Source organism: Zalophus californianus, chromosome 15 (assembly GCF_009762305.2).
Source record: "Zalophus californianus isolate mZalCal1 chromosome 15, mZalCal1.pri.v2, whole genome shotgun sequence".
Classification (NCBI taxonomy): Eukaryota; Metazoa; Chordata; class Mammalia; order Carnivora; family Otariidae; genus Zalophus; species Zalophus californianus.
Window position 1 is genome coordinate 30,540,062 of NC_045609.1, and position 27,773 is coordinate 30,567,834.

Consider the following 27,773-nt stretch of genomic DNA (forward strand, 5'->3'; position numbering starts at 1 on the left):
TATATTCTGATGTTTGAAATATATTCTGTGGGAGTGCCTGGCTGGCTCAGTCGTGGAGCAGGCAACACTTGATTTAGGGGTCCTAAGCTCCAGCCTCACCTTGGGGGTAGAATTTACTTTGAAAACATATCTATATATTACTTTTACTTAAAAAAAAAAAAATATATATATATATATATATATATATAGAAAGGCACATTGCCTATTAGCAAATGGTTACTGGTATCCTATTGGAAATGCGATATTACCTATTACATGACACGTCCTTTCAAGTTGCAAGATATTAATGTTTTAGATATAATGAGAGAGATGTGGAAAATATAACAGCGTATTTTGAATTAACATGTTGCAAGCTCCTATGACAGTATTCAACTTATGCAAATGAAACCACACTTGGCTGGGATACAGAGGACTTATTTTTGCTACGCGGTTGTGACATCTCAGCTGCTTGGATGATGTACACAAACTGCTCACGTTAAAGAACAAGTACTTACACAAGCGTCACACAGGGGGTTTACCTAAGAACTTGCAGAAAAAAATTCCTTAGCTACGTTCTGAAGGCCAGATCAAGTTATGTTCTCTAACGCTACTCTAACAGAAAACGGGAGTTAATAATCCAATAAACTTGAGAAACGCTCTTTAGAGAGTCAGCTAGCCACGCTGGTGCCCACAACAGACATACGCGCGCGTCTGTCCCCCAGCCTTAACAGGCGCCGCTGACCGCGCTGCCCACGTGCTTCTGAGCTCGCGCGCACCTACCACGCTAGCTCGCGACACGTGACACAACTCGCAGGCCCCCGCCCCATCTAGTGACATCTCCGACAGTGCCTGATTAGTTTCTTATCTTTAGAGAAAGCTGGTCCAATCAGTAATGAAAAAGAGAAAGAGAACCAGAACTTATATTTTCTGGTTTTTATTTCTAAGCTTTTCCTCTTCTTTATGAGCAATCTCACGACACTACCCTTTTTTTTTTGATCGGGCGTTATCCTGGGCAGCTCCCCTGCTCGGTCTGGGGCTTTCTGAACAGTAGGCACTGGCGGGACGCGTCATTGTCTACCGCCAAGTCCCAGGCCGCTGCAGCCAGCCTCCTTTAGGGCTTGTGGCCTCGATGTCCTTCCCCAGGTGTGTCCTGTTGTGGGCTCGGCTCCCGGCGGGGCACTGGGCTGGCCACCGGGCAGCTGTCTGCTCTGTCCTTCGCGCCCGCGGTGAACCCCTGCCTGGGGCTCTGGGGCGTGTGTCTACCGTTGCCTTGGCCTCCTCCTCCTCTTCGGCCTCAGGAGGTCCTAAAGCCCCGAACACGTCCTTGTTCGTGCCTTTGACTGTGAAACCGCAGGGCCCCAGCGCGGATGGCGACGTCGGGGCCGAGCTAACCCGCCCTCTGGATAAGAGTGAGTGCGGGAGCTAGTGAGGGCTGCGGGGTCGATGCGTGGCCGCGAGGACGCTGCACCCTGTTCCCCTGGAGACCCGCGGTCCCCTCGAGCGCTGTCATCGTGCCTGTCAGTGTCTGCCTGTCGCGCTGGTTTGTGAGCCCCTCAAGGCTTGGGACTGCGTTTTACTGAGTCTTTTAATATGCCGCCCCAGAAGTGGTCTTTTCCCTTTCACTGCGCTCCTCTCGGAATGGTATAAACCATCATATAAGTAATATCGTCTCTCATGGTTCATCTCCCCGTCCAATTTCCCCCCTTTCATTCTTCCCCTTCTGCTTTTTTTTTTTTAACATATATTGTATTATTTGCCAAAAACTTATTTGTATGTCTACTATATGCCAAACACTGTTGTAGTCACACAGTAGTGCTGAATATCTACCTATCTATATTTCTAGGTTGATTATAATGAATTTAGCCATGTGAATATGGATTGACGGCGAGTAGAAAGATGGTGCATATTTGTGATAGTCACGCAGCACTTAAGTTACCGGTCTGATTTACAATTTACTTACCTTTTGTCCATTTCCTAGCTGGTAACATGAGCATAATATTTTCTCTGCCTACATCTCTGGATTGTGAAAATCATCAGAACATGTTAGGAAAAGCACTTTGAAAAATGTAAAGGGATGAACAAATGTAAACTAACATTATTTGTACTAAACACATTTGCCATTTGAGAAATGGAATTAAAAGTTGGGTTGTCGGGGCGCCTGGCTGGCTCAGTCGGTTAAGCATCTGCCTTCGGCTCGGGTCATAATCCCAGGGTCCTGGGATTGAGCCCCGCATTGGGCTCTCTGCTTGGTGGGGAGCCTGCTTCTCCTCCCTCTGTGTGCCACTCTGCCTACTTGTGCGCACGCTCTCTCTCTGTCAAATTAAAAAAAAACAAAACAAAACAACAAAACAATAAAAGTTGGGTTGACACCCTGCAGTAAGAATCTGATACATGGAAACTGGGAATACTATTCCCCTAGAAGCCCAAATAATCTACCCTACCTATAAATCTAGGTTGATGTGAGGATTTAATAAAATAATGTATTTTTAGGTTAGTGTATCAACAAGGGCTTTTTTCCTTTAGGCTATAATAGCTGGTGTAAAATTCCTTATACATATTTCTACTTAGAATCAGCTGGTTCCACCAGAATAGTATTTTTAAGAACTTTGGGCACTACTATGAATTTTTAAGTGTTTGGAAGTTCTAGCAATGAAGTACAATTACCTTTGATGGCAGAGTAGCCCTCCTCTTTCTGGGAAAGGTGACTAGGCTGGAAGCTTTGGGCAGTCTCAAGTGGAGCAGCAAAGGAGGAAAGTAGTAGCATCCAGACATTGAGATCAGCTACGTGAGCCCTGGCTGACCACAGGTGGCAGATGTACCAGCAGAGCATGATCTTCTTTTGATTTTTGTTTTTTAAAGATTTTATTTATTTACTTATTTGACAGAGAGAGACACAGCGAGAGAGGGAACACAAGCAGGGGGAGGAACACAAGAGGGAGAAGCATGCTTCCCGCTGAGCAGGGAGCCTGATGAGGGACTCGATCCCAGGACCCTGGGATCATGACCTGAGCTGAAGGCAGACGCTTAACCACTGAGCCACCCAGGCGCCCCTCCTTTTGATTTTTGATTAATCACTGGCTTGTTTACAGGAGGTGGCAGCAAAAAAATAATATTCTTGGTGGATTTCATTAGCAGTTGTCACTCCCAGGGAGAGTATCAGATTAATTGAGGCAGGTTGTGTGGTAGTTTCCTTATAGATTCTAGTAGTGGAAGATGGGTAGATGCACATTGGAACTTGAATTTGTAGAGCTGTTGCAAGAGGGTTGAAGCCCCTCGCCTCCCTATTAGTAGAGTGAACTGGAGTCAGAGTTTGGGGGAAGCTTGTCAAAACTTGGACTGATTTGTTCTGGCATACCACTTGATGAAGTAGGGAATTCGGGTATAATGCTAAGGGGGTCAAGATTATGGGGACAGTCCCTGTATAGACGTTAGGTGACACTTTTCTGTTCAGAGCACATCTAGCTTTCTGGATGAGAATCATGGTTGCAGGAGGGACCTTATGAAGGAGCAGAGGCTTAATAAAATTGTAATTTAATGCAGGATATCAGGCACGGACACGTTTGGGGATGTAGAGGATAGCTGAGGCTCCTCCATCTCAGTGCCGATGTCACACCTGTCACCTGAGAGCGAGGCAGAAGGGTCTGAGGCATTTGGTCTGATGCACCTGTCTGCTGCAGTAGTTACCCTTGGAGCAAATCTAGGGTTTTTCATTCCCTTTGTGATGTTATGAAAGGTTCAGCATGTTCTACATCTGAAACTTATTTTATACTGTATGTTGCCTAACTGGAATTTAAATAAAAACTTGGAAAGGAAAAATAAAGGTTCAGCATGAGTTCTGGCCACTACTAGAACAATATTCCCGCACATCATATTCAATGACAATGGTAGTGATACTAGTTGTAATAGTAGAGGGAAAGGAGCTAAATGCCACCGATAAGGAATGATGCTGTTTTTCCTTTATGGATCCTAGAGATTTTCTTACCTATTCTGATCACTTCTCTCCACCTGCATTTCCACTGTGGCTTTGGCCTTTCCAGCTCTGTTATGAAGAGAGGTTGAGTTGTGTACTTTTCCATCTGCTTCTCCAGCCCTCGAGTGAGCTGTAGCTTTGGTGTCCTGAAGTGGGATTCTCTTTAATGATGGATGCTTACAGTGAAACGAGAGAATTAAAATATTGCTAATGGCTGCTTTGTTCTTCATCACGATGTAGGTGGAGTAAAGTGGACTGTTACTTTGTGTAACACTCAGGTGAGGTAGATTCACATTTTAGAAATCCTGATGGACTATCTTGAACATTTTGTTTTTTCTTCAAAAGAAAATGTAACCATTTAAAAGGATGCAGCTGGCTTAGAGTTTATAGTGGGCCTCTTAATTTTAGCAAATGTAGCTGAGTCCCACTTTAGCCATGTTAAATCCCAGGCTCCCAGGCTCCCGTTGCAGGAGGCTGGAAGAAAGCTGTATGTTACCTGGTGAAAGTTGTAGTGACTGAGTCATTTCTACTGTGGCTGAAATCCAGAGGGTGTCTCCTTTAATCACTGTTAATTTAATTTAATTTTATTTTTTAAATTTTTTTTAAAGATTTTATTTATTTATTTATTTGAGAGAGCGAGAGAGAGAGAGCACATGAGGGGGGTGGTTAGAGGGAGAAGCAGACTCCCTGCTGAGCAGGGAGCCCAATGTGGACTAAAGATTTTATTTATTTGAGAGAGAGAATGAGAGAGAGCATGAGAGGGGAGAGGGTCAGAGGGAGAAGCAGACTCCCTACTGAGCGGGGAGGCCGATGTGGGACTCCAGGATCATGACCTGAGCTGAAGGCAGTCGCTTAACCAACTGAGCCACCCAGGCGCCCGTAATCACTGTTAATTTTAATGAGAAGTAATTGTGATAAAAAAATCAGGTCATTCTGTTAAGAATAGTGAAACTTTTACAGCTTAATTTTTTTAAAAAAGATTCTATTTATTTATTTGACAGAGAGAGACACAGCGAGAGAGGGAACACAAGCGGGCAGTGGGAGAGGGAGAAGCAGGCTTCCCGCGGACCAGGGAGCCCGATGTGGGGCTCGATCCCAGGACCCTGGGATCCTGATCTGAGCCGAAGGCAGATGCTTAACTGACTGAGCCACCCAGGCGCCCCTAAAGCTTAATTTTTATGAAAAGCAAAACTTATGTTTTCATATACTTTTGTAGTAAATTAAAAAATATTTAGTGGTATTTCCATTAATTTTTTTTGCAGTTTTCTTTTAAAAAATTGGTAGTGGATTTGGAGCATGCTTTTAGATAAAGTGTTGATACAGAGATTTTTGTGTAGGTAATATTCTTTTTTTTTTTTTACAACAGCTTTAAAAAGTAACATATATGCCATAAAATTCATCCATTTAAAGTGTAATGGTATGTTTGCAGGGTTGTACGACTACCACCATAATCTTAATTTTAGAACATTTTCATGACCCCCAAAAGAAATCCCATACCTAGTAGTAGTCACTCTACATTCCCCTATCCCCACTTCCCTTCACCCAGCCCATGGCAACCACTAATTCACATTATGATATTTCATATAAATAATATCACACAGTGGGCGCCTGGGTGGCTCAGTTGGTTGAGCGACTGCCTTCGGCTCAGGTCATGATCCTGGAGTGCCGGGATCGAGTCCCACATCGGGCTCCCTGCTCAGCGGGGAGTCTGCTTCTCCCTCTGACCCTCTTCCCTCTTGTGCTTTCTATCTGTCATTCTCTCTCTCTCAAATAAATAAAATCTTAAAAAAAAAATAATATCACACAGGATATGGTCTTTCTTGACTAGCATCTTTCACTTAGCACAGGAAACCTTATGCTTGAGTATCCTTGAGTATCTTGATTCTTGCGTAACACTGGAGTGTTAGTTATGGAAAATGGGTTAATTCTTTTTTCTATTTTTTATTTTTAAAAATTCATTAATTATTTTATTATTGTTTTATTTTTTATTTTTTTCTTAAAAATTTTTTAATTGTTATGTTAATCACCATACATGACATCATTAGTTTGTGATGTAGTGTTCCATGATTCATTGTTTGTGTATAACACCCAGTGCTCCATGCAGAACATGCCCTTTTAATACCCATCACCAGGCTAACCCATCCCCCCACCTCCCTCCTCTCTAGAACCCTCAGTTTGTTTCTCAGAGTCCATCGTCTCTCATGGTTCGTCTCTCCCTCCGATTCCCCCCCTTCATTCTTCCCCTCCTGCTCTCTTCTTCTTTTTTTTTTTTCATTAACATATATTGCATTATTTGTTTCAGAGGTACAGATCTGTGATTCAACAGTCTTGCATGATTCACAGCGCTCACCATAGCACATACCCTCCCCAATGTCTATCACCCAGCCACCCCATCCCTCCCACCCCCCACCACTCCAGCAACTCTCAGTTTGTTCCCTGAGATTAAGAATTCCTCATATCAGTGAGGTCATATGATACATGTCTTTCTCTGATTGACTTATTTCACTCAGCATAACACCCTCCAGTTCCATCCACGTCGTTGCAAATGGCAAGATCTCATTCCTTTTGATGGCTGCCTAATATTGAAAATGGGTTAATTCTAAACAAATGTGAGGTCTTCAGTTTGTATGGAGTCTGTAGTTCTGCAGAACTTCCCCAAGCAGTTGTATGTGCTTTTTTCCAGTCTTTTATTTGTAACTGATTTTTCCACTATTGATGGAAAGAGATGATCGCCCCCACTGGGTTCAAAGTCACAGATACCCAGAAATATCAGGATAGCTGCCGGTGATAAGTGATATACATGTAGGTATCTCACATTTCATTGTGGGCAAATCTAGTGCCTAAGCCACTGATTTTAAAATTCCTCATTATGCAAAACAAATTTTTATTAGTGGGATGCTTTATTCAGGCTTAATTTCTTCATTAAGTATTGTGTGTATTGTCATTGCATGAAAATGCGGTTGGTACTTGTGCAGGAGGTAAAAATACAGGCCACTTGGCCTTTCTGTGTTTCTTGGGCCAAGACTATCCTCCATTTTGGCCTGTCTTCCCAGAAATACAGTGTGTGTGGCTGGATCAGTAGAACTTTTATCCCTGGAATAATGCACTGGTATTTAATATGTACAATGTTAATACAATTGCAGCTTGATTGATTCAGATATTTTCACTTATGAAATTATTGATTCATACTGGCATGTTGCTTCGGCAGACATCTGACTCATCCTCCCCTCCATCACCCTTGAAATATACAGTCTTCTCAGCCTTGCTTGAGTACTTACAGTGACAAGGAGCTGGCACTTTTTTGAGGCAGCCCCTTTCCACTGTTCTGTTAGAAGTTCTTGTATAAATTCCACTGAAATCTGCATCCCTCACTTCCCACTGACTGTAGTTATGCCATCTAGAACAAAATAAGTGTAGTCTGTTCTTAAAATCATCATCTTCAAACTAAAGATCATCCCTGACCTCTTTAGTCATTTGAGTGAAAGCGTGGCGATCTGGTCCTTGCAGTACTGGTTTTCTTTCTAGATACCTTTTAACTGTTCACTATTAGATGTTTGGAAAGGTTGTAAGTAAATGAAACAGAATATGGTCATGTGAGAGTGGCCTGATGGAGGCTAAGGGCAATGTCTAATCCTCTGGCACCTTGCTTATTCCTCTGCAGTATAACAGGAATATTCTATTATTTGAATTTATAATTTTTCTAGACACTCTGTTGCACTATTAAACCATAAAGAGCACGTGATCAACTAAAACCTTTAAATACTTGAAACACTGAGTAAGCTGTTGCCTTGAGTGTTATGAATTCAAGTTTCTTTGTTCTTTGGGCATTTCTCCATCTAGAAATCCAATGTTAAGCACATCTTTCTTTCAGATGAAGTAAAGAAGATCTTAGACAAGTTTTACAAGAGGAAAGAAATTCAGAAACTGGGTGCTGATTATGGACTCGATGGTAAGGCTAATAGCATTTCCATTAGAGATATTTTATTACTTCATAGATTACAGCTTTGTCATTCTTGTGTGAGACCTCGTGTGCCCAGGAAACAAGTACATACGTGTTGTCTGGAGGATGTCCCTGACCTTCGCTTCTGTCTTGACAGGAGTTTGGCAAGATGCACCCGGTGAGCCGGACACACAGCAAAGGAATTGTGTGTTAATTTTTCCTTCATGTGGTGCTAGGATTTAGTGAAATTTATTAGGCCAGATCATAATAAACCAGCTGTAGGGCCCCCCTCTGCCCCCAAAGACAGAGGACACTTTGATGAGTTAGTTGTAATGTGTATATGTACCTTTTAAATGAGAAATGAAATGAAAACTAAGCCTTACCTATTTTGGTTTTGTGTTTCCCACAGCTCGTCTCTTCCATCAAGCTTTCGTCAGCTTTAGAAATTATATCATGCAGTCTCATTCTCTGGATGTGGACATTCACATTATTTTGAATGATATTTGCTTCAGTGCCGGTAAGTGTTTAGAGATTTTAAAAAATCTCTTTTAAAATGTGTTGAGCATACTTTGTATTTCTTCCCATGCTTCATGTCTATTTCTCTGTTCAGAGCTTGTTTGTTATAGAGTGGGGCCTATTCACACCGTCTGTAAATAATGGTATGCTTTCATAGGAGGCCTTCTAGGTCATTTTGCTTCTACAGTGGATCCTTGAGCTAGTCATCAAATCCACCATATATCTTAGACTGGAGGAAGACTGGGGTCTTGATCTATCACCTTCTGCTCTCCACTATGTGTTATGTATAGGCCATAGTGAAGTGAACTCTCACAGAAGATAGAATCAGCATGTGGCGGATTCCATTTGTTTCTGCCATTGACTTTTTTTCTCCCTCATGTCAGGACAGAGTTTTTGCGAGAAAAGAAAAAATGTAAGAACATCACTGTTGTGTTCCCATCGGCAGTTTGGCTTTGGTTATATTTTCTATATGTAAAGTGTTTGTACCTGCATTTCTCTTCAGTAACCATAGGTCTTCTTGCTAATGTATATTTCCAGGTTCTTTAATTTAACTTTCACCAATGCTGATCTTCACCTGTTTTTATCAGAAGAGTAGAACATGGTGGTTGACAGCCAATTTGCTATTTTCCTAGAAAATGTAAGTGAAATTAAAAAGAAAACATAAGACAGAGCAGGATCTGAGAAAAGGATAGAGTTCCTTGCTCCAGAATTTTTCTTTTTATCCTGGCAATCTCCGCTTGACTACCTTGCTAAGAAGGAAAGTTTCACTAAGTCTGGTTATGGATAACATGTAGATTGCACCTGTTAATGCAGTGTTGTATTTTTCAGCTCATGTGGATGATTTATTTCCATTTTTCTTGAGACACGCGAAACAGATATTTCCTGTGTTGGAATGTAAGGATGACCTTCGTAAAATCAGTGACTTGAGGATACCACCGAACTGGTTAGTTTCTTTACTTGTGGATTTGATATTAGTTTCTAATCTTGGGAGATTAGTGATCATTACATTTTTTTATTGGAGGCTGGATGATAAATCATAAGGAGTCTAGGAGTTGTTTCCCCTAGAAAAACAGGCAGTTAATTCTGGTGTCTGCCCTTGATTCTGATCAAGCTAGGTAGTAGGTTTTACTAGGACAAATTAGAGTAGCCCTTACGTTAGGGTGTCGGCCTTACAATTAAAGGATGGCCTTTCTAGTGTCAGCTAAATGCCTGGGTGTTAATGAGCTCTCTCACCACTATCGCCATTGTGGCTGGAGCACCCAACATCTAGGGCTTTGCCACCTCTTTCTGCTAAAACCCTTAGCAAGCTGCTTTCTGCTAGACCCTGCACATGTGCAGCCCAGCCCTTGGCCAGGGACCCAAGGGAAGTCTCACATAGACTTCAAGGCACCTCCTCCACTGAACCCTTTCTTGTCTTCCACACTATGCCCTTTAAATCCCACCTGCTTTAGCATCTCTGACTTTGATCTCTACTGCTCAGCTCATTGGGACTGTCATACTTTGTTTGGGTTCCACCTCCCTGTGCTCTACTGGAGTGCAGTAGGACTCATCTCAAGTGTACCTTTGTTTCAGGCTGTAGTCCTACACTGCCTGTTCTTTATGTCCTCAAGCAGCTGTGGCATGTATTTTGTCCAGTTTTGTACTTGTTTGTGGTGGGAGGGCAAGTCCCGTACCATTCCTCATGGCTGGAGACAGAAGACTCAGTCATTATATTATATATGTTGAAATTCAGAAACCTAGGAATATTTACTTATAGGGTCATGTATTTAGAGGTGTGGAAATGATGTCAACATATCTGTGGAGCTGATAGCAGTTTAAACTTACTGTAAGTAACTCTTGAAGAGAAGGGACTTGTACAATGGCAAAAATACCCAAGAAATTAATTTGCATTTAGATTTTTCTGTCCTCTAGTTAGAATGCCAATCTTGGAAAACAGTATTTTTTAATTTTTTTTATTTATTTGGCAGAGAGAGAGTGCAAGAGCAAGTGAGCACAAGCAGGGGGAGTGGCAGGTAGAGGGAAAGGGAGAAGCAGGCTCCCCACTGAGCAGAGAGCCCGACGTGGGGCTCGATCCCAGGATCCTGGGATCATGACCTGATCCAAAGGCAGAAGCTTAACTGACCAAGCTACCCAGGTGCCCCCAAAATCATTATTTTACTGTGGATCTGAAACTCATTTTATTTAGTTTCCCAAAAGATCCTGTCAAGTGAATATTAACAGGATGTTTCATTGGAATAATTTTCAGTTGATACCTTTGCCAGGATGGATTTTCAGGTTAATGGGAATAAGCTGTTTACCTACTTACGTTTTAGGTACCCAGAAGCCAGAGCCATACGGCGGAAGATAATATTCCATTCAGGCCCCACAAACAGTGGAAAGACTTATCATGCAATCCAGAAATACTTGTCAGCAAAATCTGGAGTGTATTGTGGCCCTTTAAAATTACTGGCACATGAGATCTTCGAAAAGAGTAATGCTGCTGTCAGTATATTACCAAATATTTGCTCTTTTTCTTGTTAATTTGGGAGGGCTGGGCAGGGTGAAGGTGGAAGGTGGGAAAGGGCATATGTAGTAATTTACCACTAATAAAAGTTGCTATAGTTCATTGTACTTTGTAAGATGTACGATTATTTTATGTACAACTGGCAAAGAAAAAGAAGCTGCCAACTGAACTCTGACCTGCCATTAGGCTACCTCCTGATTTCAGAGATACTAAAATGTGAAAAGTGTATTGGAATGAATGAAATACAGTATCACAGAATATTTCACCAATACAGAGAAATGCAGAGAATTACATGCAAATAACTTGAGTCCACTACCCAGCTCCCATCGGATTCTAACATTTCGCCATACTTCTTGTTTTATTTATTTTTTTAAGAAATAAACTATTGATAAAGTTGAAACTCCCTCCGAGGCCCTCCTTTGCTTCCTCAGAGTTAACCTACTCTGTTATGGTATTTAACTTACCTTTTTTTTCAATTAGACCTCTGATGCTATGAACTAGAACTAATGATAAAGACTGAAGCCACTTGTTTAGACCTGTAAAGGACTGAACGCCCTGTCGTCTGAGGCATTGTTTCACTAAACGGGCCACGTTCTGGTTCATTGTCTTATTATGACTTTATAATGTGAGATGAACGGTTTGGGAAGATAATTTGCATTCTCTATTTTTTGTTCTGGATGACTTGTGTAATTTGACATACATCCTGCCTCCTTATCCATAAATAAAAAAGAAAGTATTTCCTCAGAACAAAGACTTTCTTTGACATAACCATATGGTATTTCTCGAAAGCAGGGTATTTAATATTGATAGAATACTATTACTTAATCCACAATCTATATTTAAATTGCCAGTTGTCGATAACACCACCACCACTCTCTTCCAACCCCTTAGGATTCTGTCCAGAGTCTCAACACTCTATTTTGTTATCATGTCTCTAGTTTCCATTAATATGGGACAATTCCTCAGGAACCTTCTTTTATCTTTCATAACTTTAACATTTGGAAAACTACCGGTCATTTGTGTTGTAAACTGTCACTCAGTTTGGATATATCAGATGTTTCTTCATGATGAGTTCAGGCCTCTAGGGAGACTAGCCTGGATTGCCTGTACTTTCCCAGATTTAGCACCTGAAGCCCTTCGTCCTGAGGAGCCCCTCGGTCCTGGGTAAACTGTTACACCATACTATTAATGCTGCTCCTTCTCAAGGAATTCTATTAGGAGGTCTTTACGTTCTTAGATATTATTTATAATATTCTTCTTGAATATAGAAATCCATGTTCATTTTATTTTACTAAACCAAAATAGTACAGAAACATACAAAGTTAAAAAGTGAAACCGCTACAATTTCTCATGTTTGTGTTACGTGAGAATTTTGAGATGTTTCCAAGTTTGTGTAGGTTATGTAAGCGAGCCACTTTTATTTTTCATAAATTTGATGGTAATGGCGAAAATACTCAAACATCCAAAACTTCTTTTTCTGTCATTTTAAAGGTGGTGATAACTCCAGATTTCTTTTTGTCATCCTAGGGTGTTCCATGTGACTTGGTAACAGGGGAAGAGCGTGTGACCATAGAGCCAGATGGGAAACAGGCTGCCCATGTTGCTTGTACAGTTGAGATGTGCAGTGTTACAACTCCTTGTATGTACATGCCATTTAAAACACTATGGTTTAGTAATTTTTTTATTTGAAAATACAGATGAACAGATGAAATGTGTTTTTATTGTAAAAAAAATATTTAATTGAGATGAGTAGGACAACAGATACCCACTGCTCACCACCGCTGATAAATGCCAAACTCTATGGTGTTTGCTTTTCAATGTTGCTTTCCCTTTTTCTCTCCAAGGATCTAAAATGTTAACAAGTATGATATTTCCTTTGTACCACTCCCCGATTCAATTCCTCTTTTGATCCAACTGCTATCAAGTATTTGGTATATATCTTTCCTGTCTTTTTTCATATCACTGATACGTATAAAATAAATAAATAAAATTTATTTATTTTAAGAATTTTTTTTTAAAGATTTGTTTATTTGAGAGAGAGAGTGTGTGTGAGCAGGGGGAGGGAGAGGGAAAACAGACTCCCCACTGAGCACGGACCCTGAGATCATGACCTGAGCCAAAATCAAGAGTCAGATGCTTAACCAACTGAGCCACGCAGGTGCCCCAAGAATTTTTTTAAAGTTTATTTATTACGGGGCATCTGGGTGGCTCAGTCAGTTAAGTGCCTCCCTTCAGCTCAGGGTCCTGGAGTAGAGCCCATGTTGGGTTCCCTGCTCAGCGGGGAATCTGCTTCTCCTCCACCCCTGCCTTGTGCTCTCTCTTGCTCTCTTTAACGTAAATAAATAAAATCTTAAAAAAAAAAAAATGAAGTTTATTTACACTCAACGTGGGGCTCAAACTCCCAACCCCAAGATCAAGAGTCGTGGCTCTTCCAACTGAGCCAGCCAGGCGCCCCTAGATTGTGTATTTTAAAAACATTGACGTGATTACCATATTGTATTGTTCCACAACTTGCTTTTTATTCTGTACAACATGTTTTTAGATCTAGTCTTGTTTTACGTGTATCATATCGCATGTTTATCATATATATCATAAATACATATATCAAGTTTATTCATTTAAACTTATGACTAAAATTCCATCTTATGACTAAAATTCATTCCCTCCCCTACTAAAGAATATTTAGGTTGTTTAAGTTTTTTACTAATGGGTGCCTGGGTGGCTCAAGTCCGTTAAGTGCCTGTCTTCGGCTTGGGTCATGATCTTGGAGTCCTGGGATTGAGCCCCGTGTCCCGGCTCCCTGCTCAGCAGGGAGCCTGCTTCTCCCTCTCCCTCTGCCCTCCTGCTCGTGTTCTCTCTCTCTCTCAAATGAATAAATCAAATCTTAAAAAAAAATAAAAGTTTTTCACTATTATATGTAACACTTCAGTGAACTTCTCTTTAAGTAGTTTTGACAATATTTTAAATAAAAATTAATTTCTTCTTACCAGTAAGCAATCATATCTTCATTATAGAAAATATAAAAATAAATGCAAAGAGAAGAAAACCTACAACCTCTCAATTCTACCCATCTAGAATCAACAGGTGTTAACCGTGTGGTGTGTATTTTCCAGATTTCTTCTGTGTTTGTGTTGTGTATGCATATACTTATGTGTGCATTGTGGGTATGTATAGTTAAATAGGTATTATATATTATGTACTTCAGTTAGCTTTTTTCATTTTAATTTTTCTGAGTAAATGGATAGTTTTTAAAAGATGAGTTTATTACAAAAGTAATACATTGTAAAAATTTAGATAGCACAGAAGTTTATAAATCAAAATTCCCTCTTCTGTCCCCTTTTTTCTAATCTTGTTTGTATGTACCCAATTGCAATAAGTGATTTTTAATCTGACGGTTTTTCAGTATAAAGTGTGCTTGCTTTTGTTTCCTAAATGTTGTTGTGGGCATATTAATTTTTTTTAAATGTGCTTTTCTCAACTCCTTGGTATTTGAGGAAGAAAATTAAAATATAATTTATATGACTTAATAAAATAATATGGTCAAAAGCATTTTGGCATTAGAAAATAAAATGAGGTACTAATTTTTGCCATAGTGATGAGCCTAAAACCCCTAAGAATGAGCTGGAGCTCAGGAATGACTCTTGCTCTTCCACTTTCTCCTCCTGGCATCTGTCTGGGTTCCTGTGATAGAGAACCTTCCTTTATAACAAGGCTGTCTGTCTCCTGCTTGTTCCTGGAAGTATAGATACTTTCTCTTTTTTACTACCCTGTGGGTGTGTTCTTTTTTTTTTTTTTTTTAAAGGTTTATGTGTTTACTTTAGAGAGCGTGTGCATGCATGCACAAGCACGGGGAGGGGCAGAGGGAGAGGGAGAGAGAGAATCTGAAGCAGACTACCCGCTGAGTGTGGAGCCCTATGCAGGGCTTGATTCCATGACCCCGAGATCATGACCCTGAGCTGAAATCCAGAGTCGGACACTCAACCGACAGAGCTGCCCAGGTGCCCCTGGGTGTGTTAGTTCTTATTAAGCAGAGTCTCCAGGCTGCCTCTGAGATTGCAGAGAACAGGACAAAAGGACCTACTACATGCTAGATGGCCTGGGTTTGAATGTCATGTTTTTCGATCTTAACACTTATTAACTGCACATGCTGTGTAACCTTGGGCCAGTGACTTAACTTCTCTGGGCCTTAGTTAATTCTTCTGTAAAATAGCTATGATACTTACTGTATAGGCTTGTTGTCAGGATTAAATGAGATATAATTGTAAATAAAGCACTTAGAACAAACCTGCCAGAAAAGAAGTGCTTAGTGAGTGACGGTGATGATGGCGGTGACGAAAGCTTGAGTTGTGGTGCTATAATTTGTTCATGACACTATTTAAGTAGATTGTATTGCTCACGATAACCTCTTATTGTAGATGAAGTGGCCGTGATTGATGAAATTCAGATGATCAAAGATCCAGCCAGAGGATGGGCCTGGACCAGAGCACTTCTAGGTTGGTGGCCTGAATGCTAAGACCTGTGCTTTGTGACATCTGCACGGAGATGCATTTCTCTGCTTCACATTGCCAAATAGAGTCATTAGGATCCTCTCTTTTTGACACAAATCAAACAAAAAAGTCAGCCTAGTGTGAGTTCTTATTTCCTAAATATTATTTTAATAATGGAAAGTCCAGTTTTCTTACTATAAAGTTAGCTTAACCAGTTAATTAAAGTTAAAATGTTCAAATCTTGCCATCTTTACACAACCAGGATTAACATTTTGGTGTTTTCATGCCAATCTTTTTTTCCTTGGAAATACGGTGTTTTGTGAATTATTTTGTATCTTGCTTTTTTTTTCAGTTTTCTTGTTTCATAGACTTTTTTTCACACCACATATTAATACTGCATATTCTTCACTGAAGAGCTGCACTATTTTTTTTCCACAGAGTTGAACATTTTTTCCTGTTACTGATAGTGCTACAGTAAAAATTTTTGTGGCCATAGCTTTTCATTTATTTATTTAGTTATTTCTTTAGGATAGGCGCCTGGAATTGGAGTTTCTGAGATCTGTGGACATGAATGAACATTTCCATTGCTTGATATTGGAGTGGATTTTTTTTTTTTTTTTTTTTAGAATTTATTTGTTTATTTGACAGAAAGATAGAGAGCACAAGTAGGCAGAGCGGCAGGCAGAGGGAGAGGGAGAAGCAGACTCCCCGCGGAGCAGGGAGCCCGATGTGGGGCTCGATCCCAGGACCCTGAGATCATGACCTGAGCCGAAGGCAGACGCTTAACCGACTGAGCCACCCAGGTGCCCCTGGAGTGGATTTTTTGATCAGCGTGTTGTAGGGCAGGTGTTTTCAAATTTAAAAACAAATAGCTGAACTCCTTCAAACAAAGTGTATACATTAAAGTCTGCGTTTTAAAATAGATGACAGTGGATCTGCTCAGTGGTAAGGAGCTTGGAGTTTCATTTACCCTCCAGCCCTCAGCCTCTGCGGCACCTTAGTGATTCCGTGGAGCCTAATTTGAAAAATGCAAGTATGAGATTCAGTGCTAACCATCAGAATGCGAGGTTCTAGTCCTGGCTGGTTTCACCCTCTAATAGACTCAAAACCTTGGCCAAAGCAGTTTAAAAACTCTGAGATTCATAAAAATAGAATCTTTGCCCACCAGAATGTTGTAAATTTGAGGTTTGCATCAAAGAGATAATATTGATGAAAACGCTTGGTAAAGTTGTAAAGCAATAGGTAAGCAAACTTAAAGTATTTTTGCTATATAAGGTATTACATGTCTAATTTCATATCTTTAAAAAACTGATTTTGCATTTAACAGGACTCTGTGCTGAAGAAGTCCATTTGTGTGGAGAATCTGCGGCTATTGACCTGGTTACTGAGCTTATGTACACGACTGGGGAGGAAGTAGAGGTACTAGATTATAGGCTTTGTCTCAAGCTACGCTATTGGTGTAGCAAATAGCCTAGAGTACCCCAGCATTGGCTTCGTAGGTCCCACGTAGTGGCAAAATCAGAACTTAACTAAAAAGAACGCTTCATTTTCTCAGTTGACTAGATCATACATACTTGGTTGAATATCATGATCCGAAATCCTGGCAGAATGGCCATCATACCCTAAGCCTTCCAAAAGTACAGGAGACTTTTCATCTTTTCTTGACAAAATCTTTTGGAGTTTGAGCAGATCTCTTTAGAATTAACTAAGTCAGGAATGTTCGAAGTTTGAGGCTTAGCAAAAGTTCATGGTTTTCTGAGCCTTAGATGTCCGGTATTAGGACCTTTGATATACATCTAATTGCTAGAGATAGTTCGTATCCCTTTCTGAAATTCACAGGATAGAAAGTAACTGGTTTCCTTTTAATCCTATGTTTTGTTTTGTTTTTTACTATAGTTCTTGAGTAAGATGAAGACATGTTTAAAAATGGGCCCATTAGTTTTGTGTTCAGCTTTCAGGGAGAGGCTGGAATTGTAGTGGAAGAAATTCTGGGTTTCTAGGCTTTGCTTTTATTAGCTTTTCATTCTTAGGCAAATCACAGAAGGCCAGAACGGAACGAATCCTTATCAGACCTGATCTTTTCTATGGGCTCTATTTTACTTTTTCATAAAATGGAACTAATACTTAATAAGCATTCTGAAGTTACCAAGTTGCCATGAAAATTGAATATATATGAAAGTGCTTTGAAAATTTGTGAAATGCTGTATGACATTTTATGGATTTAGAAATACCAATGAGAACTGATGGTAACATTTATAATAAGAAAATAAATGTTTTTCTGTATTTTCCTTTGAAAAATGTTGGAACTTGTCAGTTACTTTTTTTGTTAAGATTTTATTTTTTTATTTTATTTTATTTAGGGACAACACAAGCTGGGAGGAGGGACAGAGGATGAGGGAAAAGCAGACACCACCCCCCCAGCCCCCACATTCCCCGTTGAGCAGGGAGCCTGATGCAGGGCTCGATCCCAGCATCCTGGGATCATGACCTGAGCCAAAGGCAGATGCTTAACTGAGCCACCCAGGGGCCCCAGTTTTTAAGCTACGTTTCATTGCAAGTTTTTCACTTAGTTATTAGTCATAAGAAGTTAAATGTGTTATTTTACAATATCATGTCTTTATTGTAGGTTCGAAAGTATAAGAGGCTTACCCCCATTTCCGTGCTGGATCATGCATTAGAATCATTAGACAACCTTCGGCCTGGGGACTGCATTGTCTGTTTTAGCAAGAATGATATTTATTCTGTGAGTCGACAGATTGAAATTCGGGGATTGGAGTCAGCTGTTATATATGGCAGTCTCCCACCTGGTAATTATTGGCTTTCATCATGACAAGGATATGAAGTCTCTTATTTTTGCCATTTATGTCGAGCCGTGTATAGAAAATGCAGTAAAAGATATTGAATTAACTTGCTTGATACACTAATAATTTATTGTGGGTCGTATAAAATAAATTTCTCTGGTTCATCTTGGTAGGGATAGAAGTTTTTAAATTCATAGTTCTTGCTGCTATGTTGGACTGTATTTTAAATGTTGAGTTGATGATTTTCTTAAAGAAAGTCATTAAAGGGGCACCTGGGTGTGTCAGTCAGTTAGGCATCTGGCACTTGATTTTGGCTCAGGTCATGATCTCAGGGTTGTGAGATCGAGCCCCATGGTGGGCTCTGTGCTGGGCGTGGAGCCTGCTTAGGATTCTTTCTCTTCCTCTCCTTCTGCCCCTCCTGGCTCTCTCTCTCTAAAAACAAAACAAAACAAAAATATTAAAATGTGAAATATGAGCTTGGTAATTGTGTTGAAGTTGTAGTCCTGAAATCTCTCTCTCTCTCTTTTTTTTTTCCTAGAGAGAGAGAGAGAGCGAGTGTGAGTGGGGTGGGGGGAGCAGAGGGAGAGGGAGAGAGAGAATCCCAAGCAGGCTCTAAGCTCAGCGTGGAGCCCAATGCGGGCTCGATCCCAGGACCCTGAGATCATGACCTGAGTTGAAATCAAGAGTTGGACGCTTAACCGACTGAGCCACCCAGGGACCCAGAAACAATAAGAGTTTTACTGATAAAAATGGAGAGTAAGAGGTGAAGCGTTCCAAGATATACTTGGTGTGATGTGGCAGATTGAGAATGCTGAACTAACATAAACTCTTCTTATTTTAGGGACCAAACTTGCTCAAGCAAAAAAGTTTAATGATCCTGATGATCCATGCAAAATCCTGGTTGCTACAGATGCAATTGGCATGGGACTTAATTTGTAAGTAATTTGTTTTTAATAATCATGGATATTCAATGGGTTTGATGGCAGTTAAATATTTTCTAATTGGCAATAGAATGGCCAAACATTTAGGTTTAGGAGAATCTGAGATTTATCTTGTTTACATCTCTTGAGGGAATAAAAAGAAAATAGCACACAGCACTAGGAGTTTTGAGTGATACTCCCTACCACTAACCTGTTATGTTATTCTACTGTATTTTCAGTTCCTCAGCAAGTGTGTGAGTGCCCATTTTGAATGTGGGACTATCCATTAGGTTTTATGTCTAAATATTCCTCTCTGGGTAATCAAGGCATAAATAATAGTTTATGAATTAAAGAACTATTCAAAGCTGTTAATAGCAGCCAACTTTTGTTTTTGTTCTGTTTTTTTGTTAGACCATGTGAGAGGGGAGGGGTAGAGGGAGAAGGAGAGAGACTCTCAGACTCCCTGCTGAGCACAGAGCTCTCCACGGGGCTCGATCTCACAACCCTGAGATCATGACCTGAGGTGAAATCAGGAGTCTGACACTTAACCCACTGAGCCACCCAGGGATAGCAGCCAACTTTTAAAAGCAGTCTGAGAGCACTTTATGTGGTTTATTTGTTTAAAAAAAAAAAAAAAGTTTATTTTCAGGGTGCCTGGGTGGCTCAGTCGGTTGTGTCTGACTCTTGATTTCAACTCAGGTCATGATCTCAGGGTCTTGGGATTGAGCCCTGAGTCAGGCTCTGTACTCAGAATGGAGTCTGCTTGGCCCTCTCCCTCTGCTCCTCCCCCTGCTCGTGCTCTTGCTCTCTCTTAAATAAATAAATAAATAGAATCTTAAAAAGGAAAGTTATTTTCTGTACCTTATTGAAGGATAATTTACGTACTCCACAGTTTACCCCTTGTAAATCTACAACTTAATGATTTTTAGTAAATTTACTCATTTGTTAAAAAATAACTAATGGGAAGAAAAAGAATTACTAACAAACCTCTTTTCCTTATTTTGTAAACAGTGGACAAGATTGTAAGCAGGCCTAAACTAGAATTGCAGTGAGCATTTCTACAATGACCCAAAATGATGGAGAGTTTTTTATTCAGCAGTCTGAGCGAGTACTTTTATTTCTATTTCAGGAGCATAAGAAGAATTATATTTTACTCCCTTATAAAACCCACTGTCAATGAAAAGGGAGAGAAAGAAATAGAACCAATTACCACCTCTCAGGCCTTGCAGATTGCTGGCAGAGCTGGTAGGTTCAGTTCAAAATATAAAGAAGGAGAAGTGACAACAATGAATCGAGAAGACCTCAGTTTATTGAAGGAAATTTTGAATAGGCATGTGGAGCCTATAAAGGTAAGGTGTACCGTGTTAATTACTTCTCTGTGGAGGACAGTCATTCCTTTCTTCACCTATCTTCTAGACTCTTCTGACACCTGGAAACAGAAATAAGCAAAAGAAAGTTTTGTGCCATGAAAGTCATGTTAAGAAAGCTCTACTTTACTGCTTTGGAGTGGCATAGGGACCCCTTCATCAGAGAATGGTGTGCAAGTGAAAGATCCAGATGGAACAAGTTTAATGAACCTGATTTTCCTTTAGTTCTTCCTGTAGTCTAGCGATGGGTGGGGTGGGGGTATATTTGCTTCAGGTGGACACACAGCTATGTCAGCAGACCGAAAAATTATGAGAAGCTTGAATGTAGAAGAAACCCTTGAGTGTGGGGCAAAAACAGTACTAAGCAATACAGCTTTGAGCCAGTAAGGACAAGATTCAATTTTGGTTAGTGCAGTTAATGAGGCAGCAGCGTATGTATTTTAAACAAACGGTTACAATTTAAGTTGCTTGGAAAATTCACTTATAAATTAATGTGGCTCTTCACATTTTTCAGTGGCTCTGGTGAAGGGGAATAGAAATGAGATGATGCAAGGAAGCATTCCTGGAGGAAAGCTGTGGTTGAACTAATTTCTGCAGCTTTTGTTAAAAGTGCAGTTGATGATGACACACTCCCACTTTTCTCCTGTGCGCCTGATTTCCTGTGCTCATACTCCTTCTCCCTCCTGTGATTCATCTCTTCTTTCCTCCATTCATCCTTTGCTCTTTTTCTTTCCCATTCCCTTTCTCTCTGCATATCCTTACCTGTAGGCATTTATTAATACTGGAATACAGTTGAAGAGATCACTGGCCTCCAGTTTAGACATTCTTTCCTGTATTTGTCTGTCAGTTTTATTGCCTTGGCTAAAGCAGTTGGGTTTTCCTTGTTCATTTTTGTTCAATGAAGATAATTGAGACCCTGGAAAGCAGTTTTGGTACTCTTATCAGATCATCATAGATTTTAGGAGTATAACTAAGATGTATTCGAAAGAATGACTAATTACTCAGTTGGGTATAATTGGTTAGTTTTACTAAATCATCTCATCAGCTTTCTTAATTGGTAATAAATGGGAAAGTGATGTTGCTTTTTTCTTTTTTACTCAAATTCTTGTCATTTAACTCGTTTGGCGAGAGCTTAGCCTAATATAGGACTTTATTTTGAAATAACTTAAGAAAAGTTGTCCTTTAAAAAGAAGAAAACTTGGGACGCCTGGGTGGCTCAGTCATTAAGTGTCTGTCTTCGGCTCAGGTCATGATCCCAGGGTCCTGGGATCGAGCCCCGCATCGGGGGTCCCTGTTCAGCGGGGAGCCTGCTTCTCCCTCTCCCAGCTCCTCCTTCTACTTCTGTTCCCTCTCTTGCTGTCTCTTTCTATCAAATAAATAACATCTTGGGGGGATGGGTTAGCCTGGTGATGGGTATTAAAGAGGGCACATTCTGCGTGGAGCACTGGGTGTTATGCACAAACAATGAATCATGGAACACTACATCAAAAACTAATGATGTAATGTATGGTGATTAACATAACAATAAAAAATTATTTAAAAAATAACATCTTAAAAAATAGAAGAAAACTTACAGTTGTTTTTTTTTTTACTAAAGGCAGCCGGTCTTCATCCAACTGCTGAGCAGATTGAAATGTTTGCCTACCATCTCCCTGATACAACACTTTCTAATCTCATTGTAAGTAAGAAGTCACTTTTTAAATCTCTTCTAAAATCTAAAATTTCTTTTCTAAAAATGTTGATATGTCAGACAATTATTAATTAACCTCCTGGGCATCAGTGGATAGTCTGTTTTTGTGACATTGCTACTTGTGAAGTTTATCTTGAAAGTGAAAAAAATGTTCTCTGAAAATCTTCTGGGCCTTTTGTCCTGAGGAATTTTCTGAGTATTTCAGGTTGGGGAGGCTATGGGGGAGGTCTTTTAGCTTGGGAAGGCAGTGAATTAAGCAGGCCTTTCTAGAAGACTGTTACAGATTTAAAGAGATTGTCCTTTGTAGACTTGAGTTCTTTATTCATGCCCGCTTAGGCAGTCCAGTAATTTATTTCCCCCCCTCCCCCCAGGATATTTTTGTAGATTTTTCACAAGTTGATGGGCAGTATTTTGTCTGCAACATGGATGATTTTAAATTTTCTGCAGAGTTGATCCAACATATTCCATTAAGTCTACGAGTGAGGTATGTTTTCTGCACAGCTCCTATCAACAAGAAGCAGCCCTTTGTCTGTTCTTCACTGTTACAGGTGAGCCTTTGTCTTTATATTTTGAGTTGTTTCAAGTCCGTGCATTTCCCCAAACAATATTTTGTTATTCAGATTAAAACAATTGGAGAGTATCTTTCTTTCTTTCTTTCTTTTTTTTTGAAGATCTTATTTATTTGAGAGAGAGAGAGAGAGAGACCATGAAGGGGGTGAGGGTCAGAGGGAGAAGCAGGCTCCCTGCTGAGCAGGGAGTCTGATGCAGGACTCGATCCTGGCACACTGGGAACATGACCTGGGCTGAAGGCAGTCACTTAACCGTTAACTGAGCCACCCAGGTGCCCTTGGAGAGTATCTTTTGATACGGGATACTGTATAAGAAGTTAAATATAAAGTGGCTCTTTTTTTCTTACAGGCAATTTTTTGGGATAATGGGGAACTGTTGCTTTGTATTTGGGTTTATATGGTAGCCTTTGTGAAGAAGCTAAAACAAAAACAACTGTAATTTTTTTTCGAGGGGGTTCTTTGCCTAATGATACACTTCTTTTTTTTTAATTTCTTTTTTTTGGGGGGTCTGCTTTTTAATATTTGTTTGTTTATTTATTTATTTTAAGTAGACTCCATGCCCAACGTGGGATGTGAACTCACAGCCCTGAGATCAAGAGTCACATGCTCTGGGACGTCTGGGTGGCTCTGTTGGTTGGATACCTGCCTTTGGCTCGGGTCACGGCCCCAGGGTCCTGGGATTGAGTCCCATATTGGGCTCCTTGCTCAGTGGGGAACTTGCTTCTCCTTCTGCCTGCCGCTCCCCCGCTTGTGCGCATGCTCTTGTGTGCTCGCTCGCTCTCTCTTTCTGACAAATAAATAAAATCTTAAAAAAAAAAGTCACATGCTCTACCAATTGAGCCAACCAGGTGCTCCGATACACTTCTTTCTTAATGGCATTGGTTAATAGTTTTTGGAAGGAGAAGGGGAGTAGGGGTTAGCTGTGGCAATGGTATTCGGTTTTCCTAATTATAAGGCACCGAACCAGGGGTTGCTGTCTTCTATGAGTTTGGTGCCAAGCTTCCAGCCCCCCCTTTTTTTTTTCATTCATTTGCATAGGGATGCAAACCTCTGCCTTCTGAGGAGCACAGGATGCACCCAGACAAGGGGGGCAGGGAAGGGCAGTGGAAGCTAAACTTCCAGCCCCCTGCCATGTCCTCTTACCTTGTAGCGCCCTTGCCTCTCCCCCGTTGCCTCTGCCTGGAGTTCCATCCCACTAAACCCCACAGGCCTCCTCTTTGAGCCCTCCCCGGACTTAGAGTCTCACCACTGTCTTCTCTCTGGAACTCAGCATTCTGCGAACTAGCTGTGTTCCTACCAACTCTGTTTCTAGGTTATGTTCTAAATTACTTTGAAATCACATAAATAATACATAAATGCTTTCTCGCTGCACAAATTAAAACACTCCAGATAGGTTAAATTGGGTTACCACCCCCAATCCCAGTCTTTGACAGTGCTGTAGTTAACAGTTTGTGTCATTGCAGACCTCTTCCGTTGTGCTTGCCTACATATGTGTACATACAGAAATTGTAGTTTTGTTGTGTGGGTGTGTTTTCCCATAAATGTTATGATGAATTATTCTGCAACTTGCCTTTTTCTTTTCCCATTAATATGTCTTAGAGGTATTGCACGTCCAGGTATTTACCTAGAAGATACGTTTCTTAGAGCTGACATTTATGGGAGAGTTAGTTAGCATAAGATTGAAGTTTATGGAACAAAGTCTCAAATGGTATAAACTGACCTGGATGGAGCGTGAATTCATGGCCCCGACCCCATTTATACCATCCTTCAAACAGCTATTCTAATGAAGCAGCATTTTACTAAGGAGTAAGAAGTCTAGAACGGTACAGGCCAACAGCTGCTTATATGTTCTGTTGTTGGTTAGCATGTGAAATTTAGAGATTTTTCCTTTTTTTTTTTTTTCAAATATTTTATTTATTTATTTAATTGACAGAGAGAGAGAGAGACAGTGAGAGAGGGAACACAAGCAGGGGGAGTGGGAGAGGGAGAAGCAGGCTTCCCTCGGAGCAGGGAGCCCGATGCGGGGCTCGATCCCAGCACCCTGGGATCATGACCTGAGCCGAAGGCAGACGCTTAATGAACTGAGCCACCCAGGCGCCCTTCCTTTTTTCTTGATCACCATTATTACTGAACTATAAAAGAACTCAATGCCATTGATGGCCTCTGATGCCCCCCGGGATAGTTGTTTGGAATCAGTGTTCTGGGGAGCTCCTTTAGGGCTGGCTGCTGGATGGAGGTATCTGATAGGCGTCTCTCCCTTCTCTTCTCTGGGCAGCTCCATACTTAGCTCTTTTACATACTGGGTTTCCATAGTTTGTGGCCACAAATATTAAAGCCACTGTCTTTGTAAGAGAAATTGAGTTTGGCTTTCCTGCTTTAGCAGGTTAGTATGGTCAGATTTCCATCCTTCATGGCTATCCTGTTTGGCATTTATTAAGCTTAGCAGAATGCACAACTGAATTTAATAAAATCATAACATTTTTGTCTAAGATTTTATTTATTTATTTGACAGAGAATGAGAGCACAGGCAGGTGGAACGGCAGGCAGAGGGAGGGGGAGAAGCAGGCTCCCCGCTAAGCAGAAAGCCCGACATGGGACTTGATCCCAGGACTCTGGGATCATGACCTGAGCCAAAGGCAGACGCTTAATCGACTGAGCCACCCAGGCGCCCCAAATCATAACATTATTTAACCACAATTGTTCTAAAACTGCCTTGACTCTCTGAAGTATTGACCTTGCTTAGGTTAAACATTTAGAGAGAATTTTCCCTAATCAGGAAATGAACCATTTGAAATCAGCTTATTCTTGAAGCTAAAGATTTTAAACTCTTGCTCTAGAGGTCTCATATGGTTGTGGTCTGATGCATAATCCTGCCTAGCATTGTTGGGGAGTGGGAGAAGCCTGGTTTTCCAAGCACATTCTCCAACAGTGTCCTCTGGTTCCAGAAGGAGGTGTGGTGGTCTTATGGTACTGATGAGGAAACTGAAGCATAGAGTGGTGGCTTGGCCAAAACAATACAGCCGAGTGAAGAGGCGGAGTCTCTTTACCAGTTTGATTGACTCATATGCAACCTTGCACCAAGCCACCCCAAAGGGTTTCTTTATGATAAGAGAGGACATTAACAAGATACAGCTCATATTTGTAGTTATAGGACTATTGCATGAAGGGATAGAAATGAGAGTCTTTGATGTCTATCCAGAACTTAGAACATTAATATTCATAAAAGTTAACAGACTTAGGCTCTGGAAAGTTCGTTCTTGTACAACTTCTGATGCACATATTATTGCCCTGGTTTTGGAAAATGAAGAAAACCCCCTCCCCCTTTTTTTCCTTAAAAGTATCTTTATAAATATTACATGTTCTAAAAAAATATAGAAAAGTATAAAGAATGAAAGATACCAGCCTGCTTATTGAAACATAACCACAGTTAATGTTTTGTTGTGTTTTCTTTTTCTAATTGCAGACGTAAGTGAATTTTGATTCTTTTACCAAATTCTTTTCTTCTCTTTCAGTTTGCCAGGCAGTATAGCAGGAATGAACCACTGACATTCTCATGGTTACGCAGATATATTAAATGGCCAATACTTCCACCTAAGAATATTAAAGACCTCATGGATCTAGAAGCTGTCCATGATGTCTTGGATCTTTACCTGTGGCTAAGGTATCAAATTTTTCCTTTATGTACTCTCATTTTTCTAAGTAATAGAGGAAATCAAAGATTTTATGAATATGGTCTTTTGCTCTTAAGCTAGAAACATTTTTGCAGGGTGTTGTTCTATGTTATATTTTTTGTCCATTTTGGCTGTTGAGCCTTGTTTATACCCATTCTAAAAATGACTGAGGGACTTATGATTCTAGTTAAGATAGGTAGGTGAGAAGGTTTACTAGATCCTTGCTATACAAAGGGTGGTCCCTGGACCCAAAGCATTGGCATCACCCGGGAGCTTGTTAGAACTAGAGAATATCAGGCCCACCCCAGACTTAATCAAACTGCATTTCAGCAAAATATCCAGGTGATTCACTTGTATATTAATATTTGAAGGGTACTGTGCTAAGTCAGTGATTTTCAAAGGTTGGGCATGTCCCACTGGGGGAGCATATCGGAATCACTTAAGATATGTGTGATGACCTACCCTCATAATGACAATATTCCTCAGGTGTGCTGGTGCTGAAATAAAGGTTGAGCAAACGCACTGGACCGAGTTTGCAACAGCAGAGTATTTGGGATCAATCAGTGTCAAGATGGAGTTATGTCAGTGAGATAAGTCCAATACTGTGAGAAGAGCTGTTGTTATAACATAATATGTCTCTTTCCCAGCTACCGGTTTATGGATATGTTTCCAGATGCCAGCCTTATTCGAGACCTCCAGAAAGAACTAGATGGCATTATCCAAGACGGTGTACACAACATCACCAAACTGATTAAAATTTCAGAGGCACATAAGCTGTTGAATTTGGAGAGCTTGTCAGCAGAGAACCAGTCACGATTGTCGGGAACTGTAAAGGGCCAAGCTAGAAGGGTGCGTGGCACCAAAACGTTAGGGAGTAAAGCTGCTGAGCCACCCAGCCCCAATGCGGGAGAGAAATCCCTTGCTTCCAGATTGGTGCAGCAAGGCCTCCTCACTGCAGATGTGCTGAAACAGCTAGAAAAAGAGTGGTTGACACAACAAATGGAGCATGGCAAAGACAGAACAGAGCCTGGGACTCACTCAAAAGGGACAAGAAGGAAGAAGAAGGAACCTGATTCAGATTAGTTTTATTTTTATTTTTGCAAATAAAAATATTTTAAAACCCTTTTTTTCTCATATGTATTTACTCTCTGCTATGGTATTGTGGCTATCACTTTTTTGTTTTGTTTTGTTTTGTTTTAAACAAGTGCTTACTTGTCACCAAAAAAATAGCCTGGTCTTCCTTCCACTCAGGTCATGTTCTCGGTGATTCTAAAACACAACTGTTTTGTCTTCCCTTGCAGTTTTCTAGCAGGTTTTGAAGTACTTGCTTGAAAGCCCTCCTTGGATTATTGTGGTTTCA

The 27,773-nt window shown here is 40.6% G+C and overlaps 1 protein-coding gene across 2 annotated transcripts; it reads left to right on the forward strand.

The window, feature by feature from the left end:
• Positions 1–914: 914 nt before the first annotated feature.
• Positions 915–27,538, forward strand: SUPV3L1 (Suv3 like RNA helicase). Of its 2 annotated transcripts, XM_027596903.2 has the most exons (15): positions 915–1,388; positions 7,821–7,898; positions 8,299–8,406; positions 9,234–9,348; positions 10,718–10,886; positions 12,436–12,547; positions 15,324–15,401; positions 16,723–16,814; positions 18,022–18,202; positions 19,038–19,131; positions 20,246–20,465; positions 22,081–22,161; positions 22,545–22,721; positions 26,255–26,403; positions 27,061–27,538. In XM_027596903.2, the coding sequence occupies exons 1-15, from the start codon at positions 1,109–1,111 to the stop codon at positions 27,494–27,496; spliced, it is 2,370 nt and encodes a 789-aa protein (XP_027452704.1). In that variant the 5' UTR covers positions 915–1,108; the 3' UTR covers positions 27,497–27,538. The 2 variants fall into 2 exon arrangements, with proteins under 2 accessions (XP_027452704.1, XP_027452705.1); XM_027596904.2 differs by lacking the exons at positions 915–1,388; positions 7,821–7,898; positions 8,299–8,406; ... (1 more) ...; positions 10,718–10,886; positions 12,436–12,547 and adding an exon at positions 13,941–14,006 and having other exon boundaries at positions 27,061–27,531.
• The last annotated feature ends 235 nt before the right edge of the window (positions 27,539–27,773 follow it).

Coding starts and splice junctions, on each gene's coding strand:
- SUPV3L1 (XM_027596903.2), top strand. CDS start 1,109: ATGTCCTTCCCCAGGTGTGTCCTGTTGTGGGCTCGGCTCCCGGCGGGG. Junction 12,548..15,323: donor GTGCAGTGTTACAACTCCTT/GTATGTACATGC, acceptor CTCTTATTGTAG/ATGAAGTGGCCGTGATTGAT. Junction 15,402..16,722: donor CTGGACCAGAGCACTTCTAG/GTTGGTGGCCTG, acceptor TGCATTTAACAG/GACTCTGTGCTGAAGAAGTC.